Source organism: Diaphorina citri, unplaced genomic scaffold (genome assembly GCF_000475195.1).
Source record: "Diaphorina citri unplaced genomic scaffold, Diaci psyllid genome assembly version 1.1 scaffold1028, whole genome shotgun sequence".
In the NCBI taxonomy this organism is placed as follows: domain Eukaryota; kingdom Metazoa; phylum Arthropoda; class Insecta; order Hemiptera; family Psyllidae; genus Diaphorina; species Diaphorina citri.
This window is the reverse complement of record NW_007378458.1, coordinates 55,547-79,419: the sequence shown is the minus strand read 5'-3', so window position 1 is coordinate 79,419 and position 23,873 is coordinate 55,547. Positions and strand designations below refer to the sequence as shown.

The 23,873-nt window shown below is 38.6% G+C and overlaps 1 protein-coding gene across 1 annotated transcript in view; it reads left to right on the top strand.

Annotated features, from left to right (window-relative positions):
• The first annotated feature begins 9,901 nt into the window (after nt 1-9,901).
• The window catches only part of LOC103513803 (serine/threonine-protein kinase N-like), a 62,627-nt gene continuing 48,655 nt past the window's right edge, over nt 9,902-23,873 (top strand). Inside the window, exons 1-3 of the mRNA XM_026826905.1 lie at nt 9,902-10,156; nt 12,021-12,069; nt 20,878-21,214. Coding sequence (XP_026682706.1) covers nt 12,046-12,069; nt 20,878-21,214 — 361 coding nt within the window. The 5' untranslated portion in view covers nt 9,902-10,156; nt 12,021-12,045. The remainder of the gene's footprint in view (nt 10,157-12,020; nt 12,070-20,877; nt 21,215-23,873) is intronic.

The following is a 23,873-nucleotide window of genomic DNA, read 5'->3' as shown; positions in this document are numbered from 1 at the left end:
GGAAGTTCGAAACACGCTGATCTCAATAGAAATGCTTAAAATTTCATTTGAGGCTTCCTAAGATGAGAAATCTTCGTTTGAAATTTTCGAATTTTGAAACGCACAAAATTTTCGCGGGCAGCCATTTTTTCGTGATGACGTCAGTTCATGCGAGGTCGTAAACCATGGCTGCTTCAACGTTATTTTTTTGCGACCTTTGAGCGACATTTTAGGAGAAGAAGAAGAAGAAGAAGAAGATGATTCATAAGGTTCACATAAAAAGTTGGCAGAAAATTCGGTGCTACAAAAGAGCGTTATTACAGTTCTTTCTATTAAACCTCTTTCGAAAAAAAAGAAAGAAAGATGCAGTTTCCCGTATTTAATAATAATAATAATAATAGTGCTTATTTATACTGCTCGCATAGGACTGAAAAGTCCCTTTACTCCAGCAGTAGGCTACTACTATTATTGTGGTCAAATTCTCAATTTATATTGAGGATAAAATTCCATACCTCGGCTGGGATTGAACCCATGCCCTCCTGTTTACCAGGCGAGCGCCTTGACCACTACACCACCGAGGCAGGCAGGTAAATAAGTATTCCTACTTACCCTACCCATGACTTATGTTCTATACAGCACAATTCAAATTTGATGCAGATTGTAGACTTTTTGTAGGTGTATTTTCCATTGTAAGGTTTCTCGTCTGCCCTTTCACATGATTTCTGTTGTGCACTGTATGAAGTTAATGTTCTTGTGAGCTTTGTGGATAAGAGACTAATGAATAAGAGACCTTTGTTGATAGTGAAAATCAACAATAAATTTTAACGAATGAATTGAGTTTCAAGTTCATATTTGACACTGTACTTATGTGTGTGTGTCTGATAATGTCTGTCCCTTTAGAGGCTCCATATTTTTTTTTCTAAATCAAATTCTGTCAAATTAAAGATATCATTTATTTTCAGTAAGCTCTGAGACTCAAAGCTAATGTTACGTATGTACCATTCGTACCATCAATGTATGTAGATTGTAGATATGTGGTATCCTCTTAAGTAAAAGGGTAAATGATAAAACTAAGAACCCCCAAACACAGAAAGGTAGCCTGTGTAATTTGCATTAACTACATTACTTAATTATACAAGAGTAGGTACCGAAAAACTATCCGCGCAAGGGCTGCCGCAACTGCCACAATGGGTGCCGCGACTGACAGCAAGTGAGAGCGAGTGACTTGATTAAAGGCTAGCCTAGGCCTATGAAAACCCAATCCAAGTGAATTTTTGCACCGAGTTGTGACCGTGGATGAGTTTTGTATCCATCAGCACAACCCAGAGACAAAATCCGCGCAATGGCTGCCGCAACTGCCACAATGGGTGCCGCGACTGACAGCAAGTGAGAGCGAGTGACTTGATTAAAGGCTTGCCTAGGCCTATAAAAACCCAATCCAAGTGAATTTTTGCACCGAGTTGTGACCGTAGATGAGTTTTGTATCCATCAGCACAACCCCGAGACAAAGCGAGAGTCAAACAATGGACTGCGGCGGGAGAATCTGCCCCAAGCTGGCAAAATCAGTCAAATCGGCCGAAAAAGTGATTTTCCGGCAGATCTGACCGTTTTCTGGGATTCAAAAGGAATAATTCTCATGGACTTCTTTAAAAAAAGGTAAAACAACAACTGGATTGAAATTTTGACAAGATTTGATGAAGCAATGCAGCTCAAACGCCCCCCCATTTGACAAAGAAAAACTGTTGTTCCACCACGACAATGTCCCGGCTCAAACCTTAACAATTGTCAAGGCTAAACTCCACCATTTTGGTTACGAATTGTTGGTACAACCACCCTACTCAACTAACCTGACTCCCTGCGATTATTTTCTGTTCCTTAACTTGAAAATTTGGATCGGAGGAAAGCGGTTCACCTCAAATAATGACGTAATCACCCAAAAAACACGCTATTTTGAGGAGTTTGATGGCAGGTGCTATTCGGAAGGGTTTAAAATGTGGCAGGGACGCTGGGTTAAGTGTGTGGCCCTAAAAGTAGACTAGTTTGAAAAATAGAACCAAAAAATATAGGTATCTTGCACCATTTTCTCAAACACAGGTACTTATTGATCCACCCTCGTAATGCATAGATCTACCTAGGTAATCGGCCGAAAAAGTGATTTTCCGGCAGATCTGACCGTTTTCTGGGATTCAAAAGGAATAATTCTCATGGACTTCTTTAAAAAAAGGTCAAACAACAACTCGATTGAAATTTTGACAAGATTTGATGAAGCAATGCAGCTCAAACGCCCCCTATTTGACAAAGAAAAACTGTTGTTCCACCACGACAATGTCCCGGCTCACACCTCAACAATTGTCAAGGCTAAACTCCACCATTTTGGTTACGAATTGTTGGTACAACCACCTTACTCAACTAACCTGACTCCCTGCGATTATTCTCTGTTCCTTAACTTGAAAATTTGGATCCGAGGAAAGCGGTTCAGCTCAAATAATGACGTAATCACCCAAAAAACACGCTATTTTGAGGAGTTTGATGGCAGCTGCTATTCAGAAGGGTTTAAAATGTGGCAGGGACGCTGGGTTAAGTGTGTGGCCCTAAAAGTAGACTAGGTTGAAAAATAGAACCAAAAAATATAGGTATCTTGCACCATTTTCTCAAACACAGGTACTTATTGATCCACCCTCGTAGAGAAGGGTGCAGAAATTTCAGCCTGAAATTCTGTGACAGTTCTACAGAAGGAAGTCGGATTTTACCAGCCTAGTTAGCTTGGAAGGAAGCGCTGAGTCGTAACATATAAGTCTTAGACCTTGTAAGAGCCAGGTCGCGGGTTCTATTCCCGCCCAGGGCGGATTTAATCCTAAATAGATAAGGTTCGTTTTCGGAACGGTTGGCTTTCTCCTATCCTATCCTCTTTCTCTCTTTGCTTTCGTGACAATGAGACCACACCTCTAGGAAAAAACTCTAATTTTGACAAGGTCTTAAAGGAGCCAGGAAAAGCCAGCAATACGCGAGATGGTCCATATTTTTGCCCAGATGGTCCATATTTTTCTGAAACACCCTGTATGTCCTCCCCTCTGTGTTCTGTATGTTTTGGGTAGGTATGTTAGTTGTTTTCAATTGTTTACCATGTCATACTGTATACAGACTATTAGTCATGTATAGTTCCACATACAAGTCCTCCGTTGTTATGAGCTCTGTTTCAATTGTTTTCATTCTTTATCTGGTAGACAAGAGTACAGAGTCTAAGAGAATCTAAGGAACACGCATAAATTAATTTCGAAGTGTACTTAGCATACGGTTTAACGTAGAGGAATATAAATTTCTAATGGTTTCTATTTACTTTTTATGAATTTATGCGTTTCTTGTTCCAAACTTTCTTCTGTTTCTCACTCACATGCAATAATATTTCAAATGCCTTGCACCTTCTTCTTAGTATTTACTCTGTCCAACTCCTTACGGGAAGCTAAGAGATACTTAGGTGGTAATTATTGATTTATCTTAATCCTGTGATGTAGTGGTCAAGACGCTCGCCTGACAATCAGGAGGGCTTGGGTTCAATCCCACCCGAGGCGTGAAATTTTACTCTCAACATTGTTTGAGAATTTGACCACAAGAACAGTTATGACCCACAGCTGGGACAAAGGCATTTAGTCCATTTGGACAGTGTGAAAAAGCAATATTTTAATTTAAAATAAGATTCGTGTTTTTTTCTGTCGAATGGAAATTTTGCAAAATGGTCTCAAAATGAAATCACTGGAGGTGAGCGATTTATTCGTTTATTTTTGTCCAAACCGGAAGCTAAAAGTACCTACTGTGTGAGAGTGCGAAGTGTTAATCTGGGATGTCACAGACATTTTCCAACATTCGAGAAATTTGAAATTAAAGTGATTAAATATTATATTACATACATACTCTATGATTTACCCAATGTATGAAATTTCGTTTAGGGTAGTTGTACCGAGTGCTATTCAAAAATTGTAGTCATAAAAACAAAAATTAGAAAAATAAATGTGGGCAGGTGGGCCAATAAATGGTACACTTACCCTACTCTATGATTTACCCAATGTATGAAATTTCGTTTAGGGTAGTCGTACCTCCAATACCTTGACTTACTGAAGAGCGCCATTATTTACTCCGCAAGACTTGAGCAATGTATTTTTCATCATTACCTACAGCGGAGAACCCATGTTCTGATGATAATTGAAATTAATTTAAATATGAAAAAATATTACGCTATTCAGTAGTGTGGTGTAAGAGTGACAGAAGTGTGGCATACTTAGGGTGACCATAATTTTTTTGGCCCAAAGCGGGACGCAGTCCTTTTTGGACGAAGGGGGGGGGGTGAGGTAAAAACATATTTTATTCCCACCTGGTTGGGTGGTTATAAAATATGTTTATATTATACCCACTTAACTAGGTATTGATTTGATACATAATATTGTACAATATTGGAATCGTAAAATGGATTTTTTCCCGAGCTCATTGCTCTCAATGATAATATTAGGTTCGGACCAGCTAAAGCGGGACAATATCGGGACTTTGGGCGAAAGCGGGACATTTTAGCGTCCCCAGAGGATTTCTCGGGACAGCGGGACCAGAGGCTCCAAAGCGGGACTGTCCCGCCGAAAGCGGGACGTATGGTCAGCCTAGGCATACTGTATGATACTGTGGCATACTCAGAACAATGTACCTTAAACATACGTAGGGTACAACTATTAAGTTCCTTAAGCATACAATGTAAGGAGCACTCCTTGGTTACAAAATCCCTGACTTTCCTTAGTAGATATTTAAGGAGTGTCCTTAAAAAAGGGTATTTCCTTGAAATTAAAAGCAGCCTGATGTAATATACAAATCCAATTCCTTGAATCTCTGTTTTTAATTTCCTTATCCATTAAGTTCCTTAAGCATACAATGTAAGGAGCACTCCTTGGTTACAAAATCCCTGACTTTCCTTAGTAGATATTTAAGGAGTGTCCTTAAAAAAGGGTATTTCCTTGAAATTAAAAGCAGCCTGATGTAATATACAAATCCAATTCCTTGAATCTCTGTTTTTAATTTCCTTATCCTATTAGAAGGAAAGTAATGTATTCAGTCAAAATTTTCGATGGTCAGTTTTTAGTGCAAAAATACGTTTTGACTGGGGTCCCTAGAGCCTAAATCCAAAATTTCAGCCATTGCTCAGTGTCTTAGAAACAAAATCACGTCTTAGAAACAAAATCACGCTCTGTATTCAGTCAAAATTTTCGATGGTCAGTTTTTAGTGCAAAAATACGTTTTGACTGGGGTCCCTAGAGCCTAAATCCAAAATTTCAGTCATTGCTCAGTGTCTTAGAAACAAAATCACGTCTTAGAAAGAAAATCACGCTGTTTGGATCAGAGTTTCGCCACTGATAAAATCACTTACCTTATCACTGGGGTCACTTCTGGGATCAGTAAGTCCATTATTAGGACTTGGTCAGTTTTTAGTGCAAAAATACGTTTTGACTGGGGTCCCTAGAGCCTAAATCCAAAATTTCAGCCATTGCTCAGTGTCTTAGAAAGAAAATCAGGTCTTGGAAAGAAAATCACGCTCTTTGGATCAGAGTTTCGCCACTGATAAAATCACTTGCCTTATCACTGGGGTCACTTCTGGGATCAGTAAGTCCATTATTAGGACCAACAGCATATACACGCACATTACACGTTCTATTTAAATACCCTAGAAATATAGGGCAGTGCTTACTTAACTGCATCCATTATCATGTAACGACCTACTAGATTTTAATTACCTATTTATTAATGTAATAATTTTTGTAAAATTGCAAAGTACCAATGTAGGTCTTGTAGGTAAACTGTTTCATTTATTTTTTCTTTTGATGATAATTTAGAGTTAACTGTTTTGAGATTTTAAAACTAACTTCAAATCAATAATTTTTCAATACAGAGGTAATCCAAAAAGTATACCTACTTAAATTTTATCTTGGGATAAAAAAGTATCCTTTAAAAAACCCATTAAATCTAACTGTTACCTTCACCGCGAGCTCCAATGAATGGCCTATTTCATCACAACAATAAAAACAACCATCATCACAGCACGAACATGGTGCTGCAGTGTTACCTTCACCGCGAGCTCCAATGAATGGCCTATTTCATCACAACAATAAAAACAACCATCATCACAAGAGAATTTAAAAATATACGAGAGTGTATTATTGAAAACTGGTTTGATTTGAACAATCAAGAGCTTCTTCTGTACTCTTGAAGCTAGGGGAAGAAACTTTGAGCATATTCAGCTCAAAATAATGAAGGAAGGATAAAATAGGCATTTTACTCGTACTGTCCCAGCCTAAAATCATACGTAAAATACATAATATATGTTGAAGTTCAGCATTTCATTATAATAAGGAAATTCTGAACTTGAATTAACTGAGAACAATGGGGCCTATTGGGGCCCGATTTCGGATCGGATAAGAATAATAACAGTCCGACCAATGGAAGTCCGAGGCTGCAATGTCGCCAGGGCGGATTTCTGAGTCAGAAGAATTGCAAAATGAAATCCCTGCTCTTCTTGGTATGTATGTTACGGGTATTCTATATAATCCGGTATTTCATGAAATCCCTAGATATTTCATAAAGTGCCTAATATGATGCACATATTTCGGGAAATGTGTTTTCACGGTTTAATCATAATCAGCGTTTAAACTTGGTTCAAGTTTTGGAGAATGCAGTCTGATTGGTTGATTTCAAGCCTTGTCGCAAATCAATTTGTCAGTCTGATAATGTTCGTTCGTGGAACGACTGGTCTTCTCCTATATCCTGCCTCCCTTCTCTCTTCGATTTAGCAACGATGAGCCCATAGCAATTACAGATCCCTCTATCAAATTTGGAAAAAAAAAAAAATCGTCAGCCAGATTAATTAGTTGATTTCAAACTTTCTTTCCAAGTAGATATGTAGTTTAATCCAAGAGTTCAAACTATGATTTTAATTCCGACATTTAACATCCGTCTATCAATCGGTTAACAGGGCTTTTATTGGTATATAGAACGTCCTATTTATGTCGTAATCTTCAACCTATTTCCCTATTTGTCACATAATCTCCAACCTATGTATCTCCATGTATTGGAATACATGTGTTAATGGAACTTCACACTTGTATTTACATTTGTCTAATTATAACGTGAATTGTCATGAGTTTGTTGACTGTATCGTTATATCGTCTGATGTGATTTGTGTCAAATGCTCATCATCGCACATTTTACATAACGTTTTCTCTCATGTGAAGTTAATTACGTGTGTGATTCATGTCATAATCCATAATTACTCACACAGATAACTGATTGTGTGTAGCGTTTTTATTGAGGAAAATTTATGGTTAACAATTCAATTTTAATCGTCGGGTTTTGACCTAAGTTATGAGGTGTGAACTTCGGCTAGGAGTAGTGTTAGGCTCTAGGGCGAGGTAGGCTAAGCTGATGTGTGGGCAGCAGAGTGAGCCCAAATTGGTTGCCAATTTTTGAATCCCTTTAGCCTGGGGTTGTGTAGCCCCTCTGGTGTATGAGGGCTGTGCCCTGTAGGGTGTTTTGTTCAATTCGTGTTCTGGTTCCGTGTAAGTGACCCCCTTATTCTTACCGTTGTCATAGTGCTTTAGTATACATTTTAGGCAGAAGATCAGGTGTTTGAGTCTCAGCGACTTTGAAAAATACAATAGGGGTTTCTGAGCTCTGATATCTCATTTCGTCATTGACCAATCCCTCCCTCCAACTCTCTCACAATGTCCTCTTTTGTATGGAATTGATAGAGCTTTACATTTGCCGTAAAATGTAAAATTAATTGTATTTATTTATACCAATTAAAATTATAAAAGAAAGAAAAACAACGTTGTTGACATGATGGTTAAATGAGAAATATGGAAGACTGTGGAAACTTAATATGTACTATGTGTAGAAGAGCTAAATATGGTCAAAAGAAGAGAATTTAGCCCAAATTGGTTGATCTAAAATCTGAAATATTTGATCCATCCAAACAGCCAATTTTTGAATCTCTTTAGCCTGGGGTTGTGTAACCCCTCTGGTGTATGAGGGCTGTGCCCTGTAGGGTGTTTTGTTCAATTCGTGTTCTGGTTCTGTGTAAGTGACCCCCGTATTCTTACTTTTCTTACGGTTTTGTTTCATAGTGCTTTAGTATTAGTAGACATTGTAGGCAGAAGACTAGGTATTTGAGTCTCAGCTACTTTGAAAAATACAATAGGGGTTTTTGAGCTCTGATATCTCATTTCGTCATTGGCCAATCCCTCCCTCCAACTCTCTCACAGTGTCCTCTTTTGTATGGGATTGGTAGAGCTTTACATTTGCCGTAAAATGTAAAATCAATTATAAATAAATACCAATTAAAATTATAAAAGAAAGAAAAACAACGTTGTTGACATGATGGTTAAATGAGAAATATGGAAGACTGTGGAAACTTAATGTGTACTATGTGTAGAAGAGCTAAATATGGTCAAAAGAAGAGAATTTAAAAAATATACGAGAGTGTATTATTGAAAACTGGTTTGATTTGAACAATCAAGAGCTTCTTCTGTACTCTTGAAGCGAGGGGAAGAAACTTTGAGCATATTCAGCTCAAAATAATGAAGGAAGGATAAAAGAGGCTTTTTACTCGTACTGTCCCAGCCTAAAATCATACGTAAAATACTTATGTTGAAGTTCAGCATTTCATTATAATAACGAAATGCTGAACTTGAATTAACTGAGAACAATGGGGCCCCATGGGGCCTATTGGGGCCCACCCGACGTCACACGGATATCAGAATCAATATACACAGTGATAAAGTCTTAGCTTGAACACTAGAGTAACGTACATTGTACATACAGAGCTGAGAATCACAAGATACCTAAGCCTAGACAGCGTTTCTTGAAGTGGATTTCTTTGGATACATCTTCAGCTGTGTCCACACATAGCCGACGGCCATCGACGGATGTCGACTAAGATTTACTATTAAGAAAGATGTACCTTGCAACCTACAACAGAAGGTAGGGAGGTACAAAATTGTATTCCACACAGGATAGGTAGGTACCTACATTGGATAACTTTGATGCAACGCAACGTAAGGAAAGGATAGAGCAAGATCCATCTGAAATGATAGATGATGGAATCAATTAGTGGTTTTCCTTCTAGGCAAGGTTTGTGATTAAATTTAGGCTGTGTAACGTAGGTAGGTATATAGGTATTAGTAAACGCACACGTGCACAAGGTCTTGAAGCTCAAATAGGTTTAGTTATAGGTAGGTATACTTAGGTATTGGTAGTTAGGTAGTAGCTATGTATCTACCTACAGAGTATAAGATAGTCAGTAGGTAACCACCTACCTACAAAATTTCGTCAGAAGATGCTAAAATTTATGTAGTTTCGGCCAAGATTGCCGACTACTCGATCACGCTCAGACTGTTCGACAGACAGTTGGGATCTCTCCAGACGGTCCTGGTTCTATAGATTTTTCTGCCACTCACGCTCAAACCGCAGTTTATCAGACGGTCTGAGTGGCGTAAGTGGCGGTAATCTTTTACCCTCTGTGTCCGTAGCACTAGCCCAAAAGGTACCTATGGGTGTCAGACAAATCCTGTTACATTCTGCCTTGCGACATCAGCACCGTAGCAGGACTGATCTAACTGTAGCCGGAATAACCGGACTCGCGGTGCTGGTAACATATTTCCTATGGATGAATTAAATTTAAATCAAATTCGTCATTAATTTCTTTATTATTAAAGTGGAGAGGCCCAGGAAGCCCACCTGTCCACTTCAAATTCAAATCTTCAAAATGCACTTGACAAAAAAATTTCGATTCATGAAAATTCAAAATTCAAATTTCGGTGTTTTGTTTATTATTATTTTTTTTTTTGTTCGCTCTCAGCCAATCACAGAGCGACTTGAGTAACATGACGTCAGTATGTTATGGAATGCAGCACTGGTAGTGCCGTGCTAATTTGTGTTGGTGTAGTTTTTCAATTCATTTTATTAATTTTCCATCTTTTATGTGTCAATTTCTTCAATGAATTTACAATGTTTTCTCCCAGTTGTCTTGTACAGTTGTATTTGAACTTTTCGGTGTAAATTCGTGTGTTTGTCGAGTGATTTCGAGTGTAAATAAAGTTAAGGTTTTGGTGTACAACACAGGAAAGAAGATCTGAGCAGAGCTCTAGCTGAACCATAGTTGTTTTTACAAAAGAATGTGCTAATGTGCCCAACTAACCATTGCTGAGAGCTTCTGATGAGGCATCCAAATCGAAAATAAAATTGTCAAAGAAACAGACCGCAAATCTACAGAATTTTGTGGGAAGAGCATTTTTCTAATTTTTTTTAGTTTTCGCAAATTTACAATTTTTTCCCTCATTATTAAATTTAATTTGCGAGTGACAAGAAAAGAATAAAGTAAATGTGACGCCAGGGATCTTGTTATGTTTCTTTTAATGTAGTTTTATTTATTTATTATTATTTTAATGGCATTAACACCTACTGACCTACATGTCCTAGGTACATTGTTAGTACAAAATATGAAAATGTGATTTATTTAGGTACTTTCCACATTTAAAATATTGAATTTTTTTAGTCCAAGAGTTTCCGTGGATTCAAAATTGGTCTTATTTTCTTATTTATAATGAGAATACATTTAATTTCTCAGATATTCTACCAAAAACACCGAATCATGAAGAAGAATAATACCTATAGACCTATACCAAAAACACCTAATAGAGAAATATGTGTTATCCTACATCCTTCTCCCAGGTTTGAGGGTTATAATGAGAATACATTTAATTTCTCAGATATTCTACCAAAAACACCGAATCATGAAGAAGAATAATACCTATACCAAAAACACCTAAGTAATAGAGAAATATGTTTTATCCTACATCCTTCTCTCAGGTTTGAGGGCCATTTCTTTACTCTGCTCAATCTGTTCCCTAGCACACCCTTTTGATCCTTTTTGTTGACAATCAACAAAGATAAGGACTCTTTACCTTTACCTGTGAAGGGATTTTTAGGTTTGGGATTATCCTGAGACCCCTAGTCCATGTTATCTTGGTTCTTGGTGTGTTTACATTAATACATTTCAAAATTCAACCCCAAGCAGACTTTTTCAAGTTATTAGGTGTCACTTGAGATAGCACTCACACAGGTGTCTATATAATGAGAATACATTTAATTTCTCAGATATTCTACCAAAAACACCGAATCATGAAGAAGAATAATACCTATACCAAAAACACCTAATAGAGAAATATGTGTTATCCTACATCCTTCTCCCAGGTTTGAGGGCCATTTCTTTACTCTGCTCAATCTGTTCCCTAGCACACCCTTTTGATCCTTTTTGATGACAATCAACAAAGATAAGGACTCTTTACCTTTACCTGTGAAGGGATTTTTAGGTTTGGGATTATCTTGAGACCCCTAGTCCATGTTATCTTGGTTCTTGGTGTGTTTACCCCAAGCAGACTTTTTCAAGTTATTAGGTGTCACTTGAGATAGCACTCACACAGATGTCTATCTTTTACCACTTTGTGTGCCAAAGCCATCTATTTTTCAACACTTTATAACACTAGATTGTCAAACTATTTTTTAACAGTACTTGGTACAAAGTTTTAGATAACACTTCAGTCGTTAATTTAAGACCGGTTTTAGCGTCATCTATGTTAAGCTACGCCGAACAAGGCCAATAAATGGTTGGGTGACTTGAACATTATATTGGGAATAAAGGGAGAACGGGCTCTAGTCTTGATTTTAATCATTACATAAAAGTAATATCAAAAAATCAAATCAAGAATAAAATAATAAACTGAATATTAAACAAATTAGGTAGGTACATAGGTACTGATTTTCTCTAATCACTACGGGCTAAAAAATTCCCGGAGGGACGGACCCTGCTTGTTTACATATAAAGCTAAATCAAAATTTTGAAGGTGTACCTTCAAAATCAAGCCCCCCCAAAAATTTAGGCAAGAACCGCCTATGTTAAGGTTTTGGTGTACAACACAGGAAAGAAGATCTAAGCAGAGCTCTAGCTGAAGCCAGCTGCCAGAGTACCTCAACACTATCAAAATGGCGGACAGTTATTATTACCAAGTGAGTACATTACCCTCTAGTCTAGAGATCTTAATTTGGACAGAAAGTTTGCTATGGACAATGTAGAATTATGGATGAAGCCAGGCTTTCTTCAGAGAGTTGACAGGGAGTCTCTGGGAAAAACCCCATTGAAATTTCAAGGTCTGGGTGGATCCCATAGGATTCACCAGTGGTCTTTACACATTACCAAGTGAGTACATTACCCTCTAGTCTAGAGATCTAAATTTGGACAGAAAGTTTGCTATGGACAATGTAGAATTATGGATGAAGCCAGGCAGCCAGGCTTTCTTCAGAGAGTTGACAGGGACTCTCTGGGAAAAACCCCGTTGAAATTTCAAGGTCTGGGTGGATCCCATAGGATTCACCAGTGGTCTTTACATCTAGAATGTAGATCTTTTATATTCATGTTCTTGGGATGGTCAGTGAACTCCTGGCAATGAAAATCTGCCTGCTACAGTTTGGTCCATGTATACATGTATAGGCTATAGCCTGTATTTGTTATACTTTCCACATTGTAGCTACTTTGCAAACAATGTTCTTTTATTTGTATGACTGGTCAAGATTCAGCTCTTGAATGTTTTTTTTTTTCTCTCATTTTTCTTCTTCAATTTGAAATGGCATTAATGTCACTGTATACCTAATTTCCTAATTAACTGTTAACATTTTTAATGACGGGTTTACCCTCAATTCAGCAACAAGTTGTACACCTGCCTTGTCACATTAATCTCACCTACTTAACTTGCATAGATTTGGAAAATCCAGTGGCACCAATTGCCCAGAATGTCTTTCAGAAATCAATCTTTCACAACATTGCTTAACTTCAGTGATCTATTTGATCTGGGTCCAAGGGATTATTATGGGATGAATATGATACAATCTGGACCGATAATCCACATTTTAGTGGACATAATCCATTATGTAGCTTTTTTTTAAATCTCTTTTGAGGTTCTTTAACCCTTGAATACCAGGTCATTCATGCTGTACATCCAACATTCATTACACAAATCTATGAAATGGTATTTCTGTGTGTAGTATGTCCCAAGTTCAAAAACACTGATAATATGTGTGTACTGTGTACATTTGATTTGTCTGGCTGGGAGACGCTAAACAGGGAGTAGACCAGCTTAGTCTGGCTGGGGGATACCAGCAGGACCAGCCTAAAACAGGAAGGATACCAGCAAAACATGGAGGATAGCAGCCTGAAATTTCCCTTGCCAAAGAAATAGCATACTTAGGTTGATTACAAAGGGCATCCACTTGTAAACATACCTCGGCTGGGATCGAACCCACGCCCTCCTGATTACCAAGCGAGCGTCTTGACCACTACGCCACCGAGGCAGGTGGAATTTTATCCTCATTTATTTGAGAATTTGACCACATAATAATGGAGCTCTAAGGGTTAGGTGGTAGAGAATAAATAGGTGTCTATTTAACTAGTGTTGCCTTATGGCAACGTTAGACGTTAACGGGTTAACTATCTTCTCATTTCAATCACCCTACGTGTGTATGTGTGAAGTGATGATAAGATTCACTAGTTCAGGATGCAGATCACTTGCTACTTCGTTATAGATGTGTGATAAGATATCGCAGAAGAGAAACAACTTATCTTTCTCACAGACCATTCAGACTGTCGCTTTTTCTAGTCTTGGTACTTGGCCACTTTCCGTTTTGCTTGATCAGATTAAAAATTTCCAATTGACGGAACTACGGAAGTAGTTAGGTATAGGTACTTTGTTAATCCGTGCTGAGATAGGGCTGAAAAGTATCTTAACCCCCACATTCTAGTCAAGTAGATATGAATAAATGAGCATGCCTCAGGAATAAAGTGCTGGAGTTAAAGATGGCAAAGATCCTGTTTCAGAGTGCTTAGGTCAGACTGTCGCTTTTTCTAGTCTTGGTACTTGGGCACTTTCTGTTTTGCTTGATCAGATTAAAAGTTTCCAATTGGCCGAACTACGGAAGTAGTTAGGTATAGGTACTTTGTTAATCCATGCTGAGATAGGGCTGAAAAGTATCTTAACCCCCACATTCTAATCAAGTAGATATGAATAAATGAGCATGCCTCAGGAATAAAGGACTGGAGTTAGAGATGGCAAAGATCCTGTTTCAGAGTGCTTAGATAAAGTGTAAACCAACCAATCTTCCGGCTTACGCTGTTTAAAGTGGCCCGTTAATTTTTATACCTATTGGATCACACAGGAAAAGAAAAAAAAAAAAAAAAAAAAAAATACATCTCATTTATCACTGGGTTTAGGATTTTTGGACCAACATGGAGTCATATGAGGCCAAAAATTAACCAACAAGAGTCATCATGAGACTGTAGGGTATTGTAGACCTGGGGGCTGAGGGTTAATGCTTTCCATTTTCCTATTGATAAAAGGATCATTATACTTAGAGACAAGAAAAATATAATATAACGTGGACAAAAATTAACCAACGAGAGTCATCATGAGACTGTAGGGTAGTGTAGACCTGGGGGCTGAGGGTTAATGCTTTCCATCTTCCTATTGATAAAAGGATCATTACTTATACTTAGAGACAAAACATGGCCAGGTAAATAAGTATTCCTACTTACCCATGACTTATGTTCTATGCAGCACAATTCGGAAGTAGTTAGGTATAGGTACTTTGTTAATCCATGCTGAGATAGGGCTGAAAAGTATCTTAACCCCCACATTCTAATCAAGTAGATACATATGAATAAATGAGCATGCCTCAGGAATAAAGTGCTGGAGTTAAAGATGGCAAAGATCCTGTTGAGAGTTCAGAGTGCTTAGGTGACGTGTAAACCGACCATTCTTCCGGTTTGCTCTGTTTAAAGTGGCCTGTTGTTTTTTATAATATTGGGTCATTTTTAGACGTTTTCCAGACACAATATTATAAGTACCTACATTTTAGGATGGATATGATGCTGCAACTTTGTGCAGGTCCATATTGACTTGCCTATGAAATGACTTGGACCCGAGGGTGATATATTTCAACATACACAAAAACTACATAAAACATGTGTTTACAACAACTTGTGACACTTGTCACATTCAAATCAATAATTTTTCAATACAGAGGTAATCCAAAAAGTATACCTACTTAAATTTTATCTTGGGATAAAAAAGTATCCTTTAAAAAGCCCATTAAATCTAACTGTTACCTTCACCGCGAGCTCCAATGAATGGCTTATTTCATCACAACAATAAAAACAACCATCACCATATCGTCGGGTTTTGACCTAAGTTATGAGGTGTGAACTTCGGCTAGGAGTAGTGTTAGGCTCTAGGGCGAGGTAGGCTAAGCTGATGTGGGCAGCAGAGTGAGCCCAAATTGGTTGGTCTAAAATCTAAATTCTGAAATGTTTGATCCATCCAAACAGCCAATTTTTGAATCCCTTTAACCTGGGGTTGTGTAACCCCTCTGGTGTATGAGGGCTGTGCCCTGTAGGGTGTTTTGTTCAATTCGTGGTCTGGTTCCGTGTAAGTGACCCCCTTATTCTTACTTTTCTTACGGTTTTGTTTCATAGTGCTATTGGATCATTTTTAGACGTTTTCCAGGCACAATACATACCTACATTTGAGGATGGATATGATTGTGTAAATTTTGTGCAGGTCCCACATTGACTTGCCCATAAAATGACTTGGACCCGAGGGTGATATATTTCAACATACACAAAAACTACATAAAACATGTGTTTTCAAGAACTTGTGACACTTGTCACATATCACGAATATGATGTCCAATTAAATTGATATTGATCCATCACAATACACATGCCTGTGGAATCTACAGTGTAGAAATTTATATGGGTTCTTTGTGTACATAAGCAACCTGACTTTATATCTACCTAGGTGTGGAATCTACAGTGTAGAAATTTATATGGGTTCTTTGTGTACATAAGCAACCTGACTTTATATCTACCTAGGTGTACCTTATGACCAGTGTCGGGTGGTCAAAAGGAGGAGTTAATTTCAGTTCTAAATCAAAATCAGAACTCGTAATTAAGATGTTCATAGCTATATTCCTATATTGTGTTGCTATACCTTTACTACTACTACCTATTTGTAAGTACCTCTAACTGCGTATTTGATCAATTGATAGTTCATCTTCTCATCCTACTAAAGCCCCCTCATTCCACTGAGGGGGGACAGGACATAGGCTGTTTGACGTGCTATGTCGGTCCAAAGATAAAATCAATCAGCCCTGGGGTTATTACTTTGGGCTGACATTTGGTTTGGGTACAGAAATTTTACGAGTGGATGCCCTTACCACTCAAGCTTGTTATTTCTTTAGCTAGGGAAATATCAGACTGGTATCCTCCCTGTTTAAAACCCCGTAGCCTGAATAAGCTGGTCTACTGTCAGCCTCTCAATCAGCCCTGGGGTTATTACTTTGGGCTGACATTTGGTTTGGGTACAGAAATTTTACGAGTGGATGCCCTTACCACTGAAGCTTGCTATTTCTTTAGCTAGGGAAATTTCAGACTGGTATCCTCCCTGTTTAAAACCCCTTAGCCAGCTTAGCCTGAATAAGCTGGTCTACTCCTTGTCCTCTAGAGTCTAGACAACTACCGAACTAAGATATACGATATATTGACTGTACTAATAGCTACTCACTAGTAAATCACTTGTATGCCGAGAGTAGATGATACTTGCAAGGAAAAGACACAGAGTTCATTCGCCTGGGAGCATAAATTTATTTGATTTATTTGTTTGCTAAACATACTTGAAATATACCACCTGTCTTTTTCTATCAGAAAACTAACGTTTGTAATGTCGTTGAGATTTTATAATGAGGAAGAGAGGAAGTAATTTCAGTTCTAAATCAAAATCAGAACTCGTAATTAAGATGTTCATAGCTATATTCCTATATTGTGTTGCTATACCTTTACTACTACGTATTTGTACCTCTAACTGCGTATTTGATCAATTGATAGTTCATCTTCTCATCCTACTAAAGCCCCCTCATCCCACTGAGGGGGGACAGGACATAGGCTGTTTGACGTGCTATGTCGGTCCAAAGATAAAATGCCGTCCACTGATTGAAATCAATTGAAGTCAATTGATTTCACTTCTGTGGTCGGAGTAGAGATGAGAGGCAGAGTTCTAGATGAGACTGGAAAATGTCCTTCTAGAATCCTTTGTATCCATGATTGACCTTTAATTCTTGCATCTTCCTCCTCCTCCTCCTCCTCCTCTTTCTTTTCCTCGTCCTCCTCCGCCTCTTTCTTTTCCTCCTCCTCTTTCTTTTCCTCGTCCTCCTCCTTCGCCTCTTTCTTTTCCTCGTCCTCCTCCGCCTCTTTCTTTTCCTCGTCCTCCTGCTCTTTTCGTTCTCTTCCTTCTTTTTTTCTTTTCTTTTTCTCTTCGTTCTCCACATCTTCCTTCTTCTTCCCTTCTAACAGTATGGAGTAAGTGAGTTTATTTGTTTAATTATATATCTAATAAATTATATATCTAATAATGTACGCATTACCGAGCTCTGTTCTACGCTCTGTTCTACGCCTCTGTGATAAATGTTTAGATTGTTTAGGCTCATTGTTCCGGCGGAAACAGTAATGTTTGATGTTTGCTGCCGATCAAGCTACACTGCGCTACAGATACCTGTGGAACTTAGGTGAATGAAATTCGCTACATGATCATGTAAAATGTAACATGTACCTACCTCATATTCCTCGTATGTACCTTGTAGTCCGAATGTAAAATGTAATACCACATATGTACGTAGATATAGAAGTACTCGTAATGTAAAATGTAAAACCCGTAGGTATTCTTAATTCAGTGATGGGGAAGTGATAATTTGTGTGGGTACTGTGGTCTATATTTAGCTTTTGAACGATACAAGATGTTGGCTATTCCCTGATCTTAACCTGGGATGAACAGGATGTGTTGAGACATATGAGGTAGGCCATGTGCCATGTGGTAGCTCTGTGTCAGGAATAAGGCTGGTTCCGTAATTTATACAATTCACAGATATTTTGTGTCCAGCTCCAGTTTTAAAATAACAAGATTGAGACCTGGTTTTCTTATGTAAAGCCAAATGATAAATTGACAACTGATCTGCTGTGGTATGCAGATTTTCTAGAAAAAAACAATATACCAATGACCCAGATATGAACAAGTATGTAAAAACTCAACTGTTTCAAGGGATTTGAAAAGTTTCCATGTTTGAATATTTCATTTTGCTTCGGAAAAATGATATAACTGTAGAACACGAAAGATGAAAAATTTAGATTGAAATCTACCAGAATGGAAGGTTGAAAATATTATGCATAGAGACACGCTAGCTATTTTAAAATTGTGTCGTGCCTTATTTCAGTTTTCCTTGTTTTTCCTCAAATGAAATTTCCCGTGCCATTTGGTACCATTCCAGGGAAACATTTGGCTTTCCCGACAGTCATGAGATTCATGAAAATTAATTTGAAATTCTTCCTCTTCAGTTCAGTGTATTTGGTACAGAACGAACGATTTTACTGGATCAGTAATGTTTGCTGAAACTATTTGCTACAGAGTGAAGTAAACTCTTATAATTAGATCATGTTACTCGGTCTTCAACTCTACAGGTATATGGAGTTGTTAGGATCAGGTACAAATTGGTACATATATGGAGGAATTATAATATCATTAGGATCTGACTCATTGACTGAGTAGTCCACTGAAAAGAGTAGTTCTTTTTATAACTTTCCTTCCATGAAAACCCTTCAGCTCATCTTATGAAATTTTCCGTGCCATTTGGTACCATTCCAGGGAAACATTTGGCTTTCCCGACAGTCATGAGATTCATGAAAATTAATTTGAAATTCTTCCCCTTCAGTCCAGTGTATTTGGTACAGAACGAACGATTTTACTGGATCAGTAGTGAAGTGAACTACATGTTTGCTGAAACTATTTGTTACAGACTGAAGTAAACTCTTATAATTAGATCATGTAACTCGGTCTTCAACTCTACAGGTATATGGAGTTGTTAGGATCAGGTACATATATGGAGGAATTATAATATCATTAGGATCTGACTCATTGACTGAGTAGTCCACTGCAAAGAGTAGTTCTTTTTATAACTTTCCTTCCATGAAAACCCTTCAGCTCATCTTCCTCCTCCTCCCTTTTTTTTTCCTCCTCCTCCTCCTCCGCCTCTTTCTTTTCCTCGTCCTCCTCCTCCTCGTCCTCCTCCTCCGCCTCTTTCTTTTCCTCGTCCTCCTCCTCCGCCTCTTTCTTTTCCTCGTCCTCCTCCTGCTCTTTTCTTTCTCCTCCTTTTTTTTCTTTTCTTTTTCTCTTCGTTCTCCACCTCTTCCTTCTTCTTCTTCCCTTCTAACAGTATGGAGTAAGTGAGTTTATTTGTTCAATTATATATCTCATAATGTACGCATTACTGAGCTCTGTTCTACGCCTCTGTGATGAATGTTTAGATTGTTTAGGCTCATTGTTCCGGCGGAAACAGCAATGTGTGATGTTTGCTGCCGATCAAGCTACACTGCGCTACAGATACCTGTGGAACTTAGGTGAATGAAATTCGCTACATGATGTAAAATGTAACATGTACCTACCTCATATTTCTCGTATGTACCTTGCAGTCCGAATGTAAAATGTAATACCATATACGTAGATATAGAAGTACTCGTAATGTAACACCCGTAGGTATTCTTAATTCTTATGTAGTGATGGGGAAGTGATAATTTGTGTGGGTACTGTGGTCTATATTTAGCTTTTGTACGATACAAGATGTTGGCTATTCCCTGATCTTAACCTGGGATGAACAGGATGTGTTAAGACATATGAGGTAGGCCATGTGGTAGCTCTGTGTCAGGAATAAGGCTGGTTCCGTAATTCATACAATTCACAGATATTTTGTGTCCAGCTCTAGTTTTAAAATCACAAGATTGATATTTGGTTTTCTCATGCAAAGCCAAATGATAGCTTTTGTACGATACAAGATGTTGGCTATTCCCTGATCTTAACCTGGGATGAACAGGATGTGTTAAGACATATGAGGTAGGCCATGTGCCATGTGGTAGCTCTGTGTCAGGAATAAGGCTGGTTCCGTAATTCATACAATTCATAGATATTTTGTGTCCAGCTCCAGTTTTAAAATCCCAAGATTGAGACCTGGTTTTCTCATGTAAAGCCAAATGATGAATTGACAACTGATCTGCTGTGGTATGCAGATTTTCTAGTAAAAAACAATATACCAATGACCCAGATATGAACAAGTATGTAAAAACTCAACTGGGATTTGAAAAGTTTCCATGTTTGAATATTTCATTTTGCTTCGGAAAAATGATAAAACTGTAGAACACGAAAGATGAAAAATTTAGATTGAAATCTACCATGGAAGGTTGAAAATATTATGCATAGAGACACGCTAGCTATTTTAAAATTGTGTCGTGCCTTATTTCAGTTTTCCTTGTTTTTCCTCAAATGAAATTTTCCGTGCCATTTGGTACCATTCCAGGGAAACATTTGGCTTTCCCGACAGTCATGAGATTCATGAAAATTAATTTGAAATTATTCCCCTTCAGTCCAGTGTATTTGGTACAGAACGATCGATATTACTGGATCAGTAGTGAAGTGAACTACATGTTTGCTGAAACTATTTGCTAGTGAAGTAAACTCTTATAATTAGATCATGTAACTCTACAGGTATATGGAGTTGTTAGGATCAGGTACATATATGGAGGAATTATAATATCATTAGGATCTGACTCATTGACTGAGTAGTCCACTGAAAAGAGTAATTCTTTTTATAACTTTCCTTCCATGAAAACCCTTCAGCTCATCTTCTTAGTTATAAAATCCTAACCCTCCCACTCTTTTCCATTGTTCCCAGGGCGACTACATTCGACACCCCGTTCTGTACGAGCTGAGTCACAAGTACGGCTTCATCACCGAAAACGTGGCCGAGGAGGCGCTGCCCAACAAACTCGAGGAACTCAAAGAGCACATCCGGAAAGAGATCCGCAAGGAGTTGAAAATCAAAGAGGGCGCGGAAAAGCTCCGGGAGGTGGCCCGCGACCGGAAGAGCCTGTCGGACGTTGCGACCATTGTGAAGAAGTCGAATTCGAAGCTGAGCGAGTTGCATAATGAATTACAGGAGCTGGAGTCGCAGATCATCATGACGCAGGGACAGACGGTCACGTCGCCCACGGCGGCGAATCACGAACATGGTAAGTCCTCGGATTTCCTCTCCCCCTTTTAGGTGCAGGGGCAACAGGCCCAAAAGATGGGTTTAGGAGCTGGAGTCGCAGATCATCATGACGCAGGGACAGACGGTCACGTCGCCCACGGCGGCGAATCACGAACACGGTAAGTCCTCGGACTTCCTCTCCCCCTTTTAGGTGCAGGGGCAACAGGCCCAAAGGATGGGTTAAGCTCATACGAATCTACGAAAATCCCCTCCCCGGTCCAGGACCATGATAAATACAATGGATACTACCTTCAAGGTGCTTGTGCTTAGGTTTAGGATCAGGATAAGCTCATACGAATCTACGAATATCTCCTCCCCTGTCCAGGACCATGATAAATACCATGGATACTACCTTCAAGGTGCTTGTGCTTAGGTTTAGGACCAGGATACCAACTGGGTTCTATCAGGGTTCAAAAAGATGCCATGTGCTTAATCCTGTCAGCCAGCCACTTGGGCTGAGACCATCTGACAGACCAGGAGCTGGAGTCGCAGATCATCATGACGCAGGGACAGACGGTCACGTCGCCCACGGCGGCGAATCACGAACACGGTAAGTCCTCGGATTTCCTCTCCCCCTTTTAGGTGCAGGGGCAACAGGCCCAAAAGATGGGTTAAGCTCATACGAATCTACGAATATCTCCTCCCCTGTCCAGGACCATGATAAATACCATGGATACTACCTTCAAGGTGCTTGTCTTGTGCATAGGTTTAGGATCAGGATACCAACTGGGTTCTATCAGGGTTCGAAAAGATGCCATGTGCTTAATCCTGTCAGCCAGCCACTTGGGCTTAGATCGTCTGACAGACCTATGACAGATGTCTATCTTTTACCACTTTGTGTGCCAAAGCCATCTATTTTTCAACACTTTATAACACTAGATTGTCAAACTATTTTTTAACGGTACTTGTGCAGAAGTCCCGTCCGTGGAATATTGCTACCAAAGGAACTGGCACAAACGAGCAGTGACCAGTGTTATTATAGGGTTATGTTAAACGCAAGAAGGAGTTTTCACAATTAGAGCAGTGATTAGTGTTATTATAGGGTTAGGTCAAGTAAATACAAAAAGGAACTTTTCTTTTCCACTTACGTGACTTCTGCATAATAACCTTTTTGAACACTTTATTATTGTTACAATCCTACATACAGTTCATAAAAAAAAAACTTTCAAATAGTGAGTGTTGATCAGAAATGATATAATGTGATGTATGAATGATCTGATTCAATTCAATTCTTTACCTAATATTGTTCAACCAATGACGGGAAGAGGTTATTTGTATATTCTCAACAATTGAGCTTTGAAAGCTTGACTGCCCCAAGCTTGAGCTTTATTGAAATGGAAGTAAATTCAAACTCCACCAGTTATCAACTTATCACTGTTATTCTCCTCTCTTTAACCCCACTTTCATAAGAGAGGATGTTAACACGAATTCTGTCATCTATTATCAGTTGGTAATGGTACGATGTACACACGTATGTTTGTATGTTACATGTGTTAAGTACATACTGGGTCACATTTCAATTTTTTTTTTCGCGATGCCCAATTTGTTCCAAGGCCACAGACAGACATGTGAGTATGGAAATAAATACTCAATACTCCCTTATATGGAAATGAACAGGAGTCAATGCCACCTTGGTTTTTGGAACCATGTGAACTCTGCGTTTGCCACCTAGTTTGATTTTGAGTTACACAATAAATACCAGCTGTAATTATCAGCTGAGAAGTATTACTGGAAAGAAAAAAAAGGTGATAAAAAAGAACCGATAAATAAAAAGTTACCGAGTTTCATTTTTGCAGTAGGGACTTGCACAATTTTTGACCATCAGTGTTGACTGTGTTGACACTATAGTCCAGGGTGGGTCTTGGCCTCCTCGACAATTCACCTGTGACTGCGCTCTGGTGACCAATAAAATACGAAATCTCTATAAATAGATAAACACTCATATAACCCATCCGAATGTGGCCCTTAATAAAACTCCTTGGACGGTTACTCAGGGCTGATTATTAGAAGTATAGTGAATTCAGTTCAGTACCTATATCTTAAAGAAGTCTTCCCTTCTCCTTGAAAAAACGTCTAAATCTTGTCATTTAATTTTAGTAGCTCAACTAAAATTAAATTACGTCCAACGCATTGGTCTTTTGCTTTCAGGGGATGTGAACTTTGAACCAACACAATCCTCTATTGTATAGCAAAAATTCACATTGTTGACAGTTATCTATTGTTATGAATGGAGTTGCAAAAGTTGCCCCATGAGTCGAGAACTTGCAGAGATGCTGCACGGGTTGAATGAACTTGCAATTGATCATGGCTGATTTAGGCATCTTGATCGTAGAGAATAGAGTATGGCAAATTGAATCAAGAACGTTGATATGGCAGGAGGCTATTTGTTCGTGTGGAGAGGGTATTGCTCATGGAGGTGGGCAATGTCAACTTATTGATCCGACGACGTGTGTAGTCTAGACTTGAAGCCATGTGCCTTGTGCTCTATGACAGCGGTGCTCAATATGTGTCCTGAGGGAAACTGTGGGCTAAATAGTTAAAAGAATAGCGTAGGCCGTAGGACCTTCGCATGATAATACACAATTTATTGAGGATTGATTACAGACAAAACTTTAGAGCAAAATCGAGTGATATTACAT